At 46.3% G+C, this 8,340-nt stretch overlaps 1 protein-coding gene across 2 annotated transcripts; it reads left to right on the top strand.

Moving 5' to 3' along the window:
• The first annotated feature begins 1,346 nt into the window (after positions 1 to 1,346).
• LOC121592542 lies at positions 1,347 to 7,333 on the top strand. Of its 2 annotated transcripts, none has more exons than XM_041914108.1 (2): positions 1,347 to 3,968; positions 4,067 to 7,333. In XM_041914108.1, the coding sequence occupies exon 2, from the start codon at positions 4,088 to 4,090 to the stop codon at positions 7,139 to 7,141; it is 3,054 nt and encodes a 1,017-aa protein (XP_041770042.1). In that variant the 5' UTR covers positions 1,347 to 3,968; positions 4,067 to 4,087; the 3' UTR covers positions 7,142 to 7,333. The 2 variants fall into 2 exon arrangements, with proteins under 2 accessions (XP_041770042.1, XP_041770032.1); XM_041914098.1 differs by having other exon boundaries at positions 1,347 to 1,626; positions 1,713 to 7,333.
• The last annotated feature ends 1,007 nt before the right edge of the window (positions 7,334 to 8,340 follow it).

Consider the following 8,340-nt stretch of genomic DNA (forward strand, 5'->3'; position numbering starts at 1 on the left):
TTATAAAACTGCAACATTTCAAAAAATTTAAAACACCTAACCCCCTCCCCGAGGCTGGGCGCACCGAGCAGCGTATTTGCCGTGTCACTGTGTGACGTATTTGTAAGGTTCACTGGCATAAGCTAGACAGCTCCTGCTGCTGCTGGCTGCTGCTACTGGCTGGCTGCTCCTTTGTCTGCCACCTTGACACGCATTTCGTTTGTTTTTAATTCGGTGCGAGCGGTACCCGGGCGCTAAGCTGCGTATGTAAAAAAGCCCTCGCGCTGTTGTGCGTGTTTGCCGTTCGGATTGAGCGACAGTGCACAGGCGAGAGTGAATGTGCGATTAATCGAGCGTTTAAGAAAGGGGCTGTTGAGTAATGAATTTGTACGGTATAAACATATGACCTTCTGTCACTTGAATTTGTTGCTTGGGAATTGTATTGAGGGGACGAATGAAGGAAACAAGGAATAAAGAATGAGTCTAGCGCAAGCGTTCAATCAGTACAGACGTTCCTCTCTCTACCAGTTGAGAAATTCACTAACTAAAACATTATGGTCCTTCGTAGAACCGGATAGAATTGGCTATCGAGATAACGACAATTCGTTGCACACGGGTGCATTAGTGGCAGTGTATTGTGCGTTTGCTGTTTCGATACTCGTAGAGAGATTGAGGAAGTGTGCATAACGGCAGTGTATTGTTCGCGCGAGTGTCACAGTGTGAGTTGGACACTAGGACATTCAGTGTGCGTGTAAAATAGCTGTGCGCGTTCGGACAGGCTCATACTTGAGCATACGCATGCGTTAGATCGTGCACTTCACAAGTGGCTTAATTGTGAAGTCCAGATACGCAACATTTGGTGCATCGAGCGTTCAAAGTGTAGAACGTTTTCGGTGAGAAGTGTTGTGTAGCTTCAGTGCGGGAGTGCAAGTGTCCCCACAAACCGAGTACCTGACTTCCAATTCGTGGAACGTCGTTGGTGGTATCGTTTGTTCCAGTGTAGGTGCGCAAGTTACCTACACACGCACATCGAGCGTTTTCAATCTGTGGAAACGTGGTCGGTGCGATACATTATTGTGTGTCGTCGAACCGCTGCCGTTCGAATTCACAAGAAATTACCAGTGCAGGTTTGCAAGTTCCTGTACAAAGCATATCGAACGTTTTCAATACGTGGAAACGTGGTCGGTGCCAGTTATTGTTTCTGACGGTCAAGCCTCAGTCTTTTGGACGCTTGTTGAACAATACATTGTTCAAGTGTTAGTGAACATTGAATTCAAAGTTGTATGTTTCAAGTGTAGGTGAGCAAGTTCCCTATACACGTACATCGAACGTTTTCAATCTGTGGAAACGCGGTCGGTACGGTATCTTTTGCTTGTGATCGATCATCAGTCGTTCGAATACGCAAGAAGTGTTTTCAGTGCAAGGAGGCAAGTTCCCTGCTTAAGGCATATCGAACGTTTTAATTCGTGGAAAACGTGGTCGGTGCTAACAAACGTATTGTGAACAATACGGTTCGCGCGCGTTATTCAAACGGAGTGAGCGTGTGCGCGAGTGAACAATTCTCTCTTTTCGGGTTAAGATAAAGGTTCGCGCGCGTTATTCAAACGGAGTGAGCGTGTGCGCGAGTGAACAATTCTCTCTTCTCGGGTAAAGCAAAGTTCCGCGTGTGTTAATCCGGGTGTGTGCGTGAGTGTGCGAACAATAAAACCGCGTGGTTTGAACAAATTCTACAGGTAGAGTACGGGACAAATTGAACTATTTTACGAACATTCAGTGTTGTGAAAAGTGTTTTTTGTTACAAGTGAAAATGCCTGGTTCACCAGTTCCAACGACGTCGGCGGCGTTTGAGGAACAAGACGCATCGCATCGTGTATCACATGTGCAAGCTGCATCAGACAGCGATCATGTCCAAGCCAATCCAATACTGAGGGCAGCCGTGGCAAGAGAAGCTTCGGAGAGTGAGTTTGCAGGTTTTGAATCAGTAAATTCAAGTCCTACTTTTCCAACAGCAGCAATGCTGGCGGAGAAAAGAAAGCGAATGCGTCAGCATTTCGACCAAAGGCTGGACCGCATTGATCAAGCACTACAGCATGCAACAAGAGCGGATGCCGCTTTTCTGAAAGGATGTGCGTCACGCTTGTCGATGCTATCCACGGAATATGAAACATGGCACACCAACAATTTGGTTTCTTCTTCCAATGCACAGTTCGAACAAGAAGAAGAAGAGTACGCCTCTTTCGAGAACCGCCATTTTGAGCTTTCATTGGCAATTGAAAGAAACTTGTCATCAAGTGTAGTTTCCACACCAACACGCGATACCATGCCACACACAAAACTTCCCGAAATGCGCTTGCCAACTTTTGATGGAAAGATGGAAGATTGGTTACCGTTTCGAGATGCCTTTCTCAGTCTTATTGATCGCAATAAGAATTTAGCCGACGTAGACAAGCTACGATACTTAAAAGGCTCTCTTCAAAAGGATGCTCTTAACGTAGTAGGAGACATCGAAATCACCGACGCAAATTATTCTGTTGCCTGGGAAGTATTGAAATCGCGATTCGAAAACAAAAAGCTAGTGGTGAAACGATATCTTGATGGATTATTTGCGATACCACACATGAAAAAGGAATCATACGAATCACTGATTTCTTTAATTGACAGTTTTGAGCGTGGTGTTAAAATGACGACTAGAATGGGAGTGGCCACGGAAGGATGGAGCGTGCTCTTAGCTCACATGGTCTGCGCTAAATTAGACCTGGCCACACTTAAACAATGGGAAATACATCATAGCTCAACCAATGTTCCCACGTATGACGAGATCATGAAATTCCTTCGCAGCCAAGCAACTGTTTTGCAAGCCATGGCTCCAGACAGGAATCGAACAAGTGAAGCAACAACAGCTGGAGGCAGAATGAAAACCCGCAACGAAGTGTACAGCGTGGTTAAGCCGGCCACAAAGGTTTGTTCATTCTGCAAAAGGGCTTCACATGCTGCGTACCTGTGCGAAGTGTTTCGAAATGCATCTGTGGAAAAGCGACACGAGCTAGTGAGGAACGGACAGTTGTGTTTTAACTGTTTGTCGGCGGGTCATCAGCGAAAGGATTGTTCGTCCGGATCTTGCCGTGTATGTCAGCGAAATCATCATACGATGCTTCACAAACCGAATTCTCCAATTGATCAGTCGTCATTAGCATCAGCGTCATCACTGCCGTCTACATCAAATGCAGAAGCAGCTACACCGGCTTCTATTGTTCAACATTGTGCGCGCAACAATTTCGAAAAAATAATCCTGTTACCAACAGCAATGGTACAAGTAGTGAATGTTGACGGAACACGTATCTGGGCTCGAGCTTTACTGGATGGAGGTTCACAGATCAACATTGTTACGGAACGATTGGTACAGCTGTTGAGAGTCCAGAAGAGGAACGAGCATCATCTGCTTGGTGGAATAGGGAAGGCACAGCATTCGTCTCATCATTCTGTGAGCCTTGCTATCCACTCTCACTGCTCTACCTTCAAGGCAAGCTGGAAGTTCCATGTGCTGCGAGAAGTGACGTGGGACCAGCCAGCACATGCAGTCAATCCGGAAGGATTGAACCTACCGAAGGGAGTGACGTTGGCGGATCCTCATTTCTATGAGCCAGGGCCAATTGATCTACTTATTGGGCGAGAAGGTTACAACGATCTACTTTTGGGTAACATTCTTCGGTTGAATAGCCCAAAACTACTACTGCAAAACACGGAGCTGGGTTGGATTGTCTCAGGTCAGGTAAGCCAAGGTCTAACACACTCTTCCTTAGTGCTCAACGTCATGACGCTGAATGACCAACTAAGCCGGTTTTGGGAACTGGAAGGCTGCTACTCCCCTGCGATGTTATCCGTCGAGGAAGCTGAGTGTGAGGCAGCATTTGTACAAACAACTTCACGAGACCACGAAGGCCGTTTCGTGGTAGCCTTACCAACGCGTACTGAAAGGCTTAATCAACTAGGTGACTCTTATGAAGCTGCATCACGGCGGCTACAATCGCTCTGTAGGCGATTAAATATCGACTCGAAATTGAAGCAGGAATATTCTAAATTCCTACAGGAGTATCTCGATCTAGGACACATGGAAGAAATTCCATCTGACCGCCATGACATTGGAAAGACATATTACATGCCGCATCATTGTGTAGTAAGACCCGACAGCCTCACGACTAAGCTAAGAGTCGTATTTGATGCATCCAGTTCTACTGATACAGGGGTATCCCTCAACGATGCACTGATGGTGGGACCTTCAGTGCAAGATGATCTTTTGTCGTTGTTACTCCGATTTAGAGTACCCAGATTTGCGATTTTGGCTGACATTGAAAAAATGTATCGCCAAATTTGGGTGAAGGAATCCGATCGTCCACTTCAACGCATCCTGTGGAAAGAATCTGCTGATGATAGAATTCGCATCTATCAGCTGAAAACCGTTACGTACGGCACAGCCTGCGCACCTTACTTGGCCACCCGTTGTCTGCAAGCGTTGGCTAAGGAAGGAGAAACAAGATATCCCAGGGCATCCAAGGTCCTCGAGCAAGATTTTTACATGGATGACATGATCACCGGTGTGGAATCTGTTGAAGATGGCCGGATTATTTGCAGCGAAATAAATCAGCTTCTACAATCGGCAGGATTTCACCTGCGCAAATGGGCTTCAAACTCGTCTGAGTTACTGGAGCAAATACCAGCTGAACTACAAATCGAGGGAGATGTTTTGAACATCGATCGCAGCACATCCATCAAGGCTTTGGGTTTAAGATGGATGCCATCATCGGACCAGCTAGGGTTTAGTGTGCCTGGTTGGAAGGAATCAGAAATCATCACCAAACGCATTGCGTTATCAGACTCAGCTAAGTTGTTCGATCCTCTTGGACTGTTAGGACCAGTCATTGTAGTAGCAAAGTGTTTCATGCAGGAGCTCTGGAAGAACGAAAATACCTGGGATGAACCTTTGGAGTCTGAACGGCAACAATTCTGGTTGCGCTTCAGAGAACAACTCGCTGATCTGACTAGCTTGACAATTCCACGACGAGCAATTGGTGGAACAGTGCGAATTGAAGCTCACGGATTTAGTGATGCTTCCCTACGGGCTTATGGCGCCTGTATCTACATACGAGCAGAATCGTCCGATGGCCAAGTCTCAGTACGGTTGTTATGTGCTAAGTCAAAGGTGGCACCGATACCTAATACCAAACGGAAGAAAAACGTGTCCCTTCCACGGCTCGAGTTGTCGGGAGCGTTGTTACTATCACACTTATGGCAGAAGGTGAAGCAAGGGGTGAAATTGGAGCTTAAAATCAACTTCTGGGTTGATTCAACGATAGTTCTTCATTGGCTTTCAAGCAGTCCTTCCCGTTGGAAACAGTTCGTTGCGAACCGAGTTGCGGAAATCCAGCACCAAACCTACAAGATGCCTTGGAGTTATGTGGCCAGCGAGCACAATCCAGCTGACATTATTTCCAGGGGAATGATGCCTTTGCAGCTCATGGATTCCCAACTTTGGTGGCAAGGGCCCTCATGGTTGCATCTTCCAAGTCAAGCTTGGCCTACGAACAAACCCAATACTGAAATTTCCTCGGAAGATTTGGAAGAGCGATCGATTGTAGCCACATCTCAACAGGTACCGCCAAATTTTCTATTCGATCTTTCTTCATCTTACGAAAAATTGGTGCGACTTACGGCATATCTGCTGCGATTCATGTACAATTGTCAACCGACACACCGCGGAAATCTACGAAAGGGGTTTCTAAAAATAGATGAATTAGTGTCAGCGTCTCTAACGCTCGTTCGTCTGGCCCAACAAGAAACCTTTGCTGAGGAGCTTCGGGATGTTCGTCAAACTGGAGCGGTCAAGTCGAACTCAAAACTGAAAACGCTAACACCTATTCTGAAAGAGGGTATCCTACGTGTGGGTGGTCGTTTGCGAAACGCGCCTGTTTCGTATGAACGCAAACATCCGATAATTTTAGCGTTTTCTCACCCATTGACCCTACTGATTGCGCGTTCTTATCATCGACAATATCTGCATGCGGGACAACAAGAGCTCATATCTAGCCTGCGTGAGAGATTCTGGCCCCTTCGCGTACGCAACCTGGCACGAAAGGTCGTATATGAGTGTGTAAGTTGTTTCCGATCCAAACCAACAACGGCAGAGCAAATCATGGGAGATTTGCCCAGCGAACGCGTAAACCCAGTTCTCCCATTCTACAACACTGGTGTGGATCTGTGTGGTCCATTATTCTATAGACAAACCAACCAGAAGGCTGCTCCAATCAAATGCTATGTTGCTGTTTTCGTCTGTCTTGTGATCAAGGCAGTACATGTGGAGCTTATTGCCGATTTGTCTACTCCAGCCTTCATTTCTACATTGAAGCGTTTCATAGCTCGTCGCGGTAAACCATCCGTAATCCAGTGCGACAACGCCAAAAATTTCCGGGGAGCTGATCGAGCGCTCAAGGAGATGTATGAGCTGTTCCAGAAACAACAACATCAGGATGCTGTTACAACTTACTGCGGAACGGAAGGGATCACCTTCAACTTCATCCCTCCGCGGTCACCCCATTTCGGTGGGATCTGGGAGGCCGCAGTGAAGTCGCTTAAACGGCATCTCAAGGCGACGATAGGATCCAGTATCTTGCGGCGAGACGACCTGGAAACTATCTTAGTTCAAGTGGAGGCTTGTTTGAACTCGCGACCGTTAACTGCACTTTCCAACGATCCAGAGGACCTGGAAATTCTGACACCGGGTCATTTTTTGATTCAACGGGCGCTTACATCGGTCCCTGAGCCATCTTATGCTGAGATTCCAGGCAACCGCCTGGACCGCTATCAACAATTGCAGGAGTATGTTCGGCGGATTTGGAAGCGATGGAATCGAGACTACTTGTCTGGTTTGCATCCGCGTACCCGGTGGACTTCAAGGCGAGACAACGTTCGGGAGGGCACTATGGTCCTGCTGAAGGAGGACAACCTTCCCCCTCTCAAATGGCGCTTCGGCCGAGTGCTGAAGATTTATCCTGGCGATGACGGCTTGGTTCGAGTGGTTGATGTGAAAACGAAGGATGGAATTTACAGAAGAGCCATCACCAAGATCTGCATACTGCCCGGACAGAAGGAAGAAAGAGAGGTTTCGTAATAAGGGTTGAAAGCTACCTTTCAACGGGGGGCGGCTATGTTGAGTAATGAATTTGTACGGTATAAACATATGACCTTCTGTCACTTGAATTTGTTGCTTGGGAATTGTATTGAGGGGACGAATGAAGGAAACAAGGAATAAAGAATGAGTCTAGCGCAAGCGTTCAATCAGTACAGACGTTCCTCTCTCTACCAGTTGAGAAATTCACTAACTAAAACAGGGGCCAACAAAGATTCCCGTTTCCCGGGCCGGGCTGGAACAAAAAAAAAAAAAACCCAGGAGCAGCGTAATGTTGTCATTAATTACAATCGTGCCTGTTTTGTGTCTCCTGTTTTACGTTTTATTTCGTCGGTGTTGTGAAATGCCAGCGATGGCGGTTTCTTTGCCAATGGGAAATGCACAGCCTGTGTTAGCTTTGGTTGCCTTCTTTCCGGCCACTGTGGCACCGCGTTTTAATCACTCTAATGCTGGCTCACCCAGAGCGGCAGGCAGGGAAAGGTTTGGTGTCCTTTGTTGTTGTCAGTATTGTTGTTGCCGTTTTTCCAATATTTGGATTTGATATTGGGATGCTAATTTCACTAATAAGTATTCGTTAAAATGGCACAGTACGAACGCCAAGTAACTATGGCTGGGTGGATGCAAATCTCGGCGCTTTCGTCCCAAGTCATTATCCTTGCCTGCTTGTCTTGATTAATCCTACTCCTACCCTTTTCGATATCTTCAATCGCCTCTTAGGCACTGTACTTGATTATACCCTTTGATCCTTTTTTATTCCCTCTAGATCTAGTCTCGTGTTCCCGGCTCCGGCACTGTACTCTAGTATCATCGTTTGCAGATATTCTTCCCGTTTTTTTTCCACTCATTATTTCGATACCAGATTTCAGGTTTTCCAGATTCTGGTATCTTTTATCACACGACCGGTAATTCTGCATCTTTTTATTCGGTTCTTTCACCGATTGGAGGGAAGTATGCGCATATGTTCCCGAACATGATGTATCAAATTCGTACCGAAGCATGTATCGGTATTTTCGCATATTTGTTTGAGTTTGGTAGAACTTCGCTGTGTATCGTAGCGTAGGTTTTTGGAGCATCAAAGGATATGCTCAATTTGACTAACCAATGTCGGAACCTAATAACGTGAAATAATGTTGCAAGTCCTATTGCAGTTTCCAATGGATTTCAAAAAGGTTTTGATTACA

The sequence above is a fragment of the Anopheles merus genome, chromosome X (genome assembly GCF_017562075.2).
Source record: "Anopheles merus strain MAF chromosome X, AmerM5.1, whole genome shotgun sequence".
In the NCBI taxonomy this organism is placed as follows: Eukaryota; Metazoa; Arthropoda; class Insecta; order Diptera; family Culicidae; genus Anopheles; species Anopheles merus.

Excerpts from the sequence above, each read along its gene's own strand:
- LOC121592542 (XM_041914098.1), top strand. The coding sequence starts at position 1,787 with ATGCCTGGTTCACCAGTTCCAACGACGTCGGCGGCGTTTGAGGAACAA.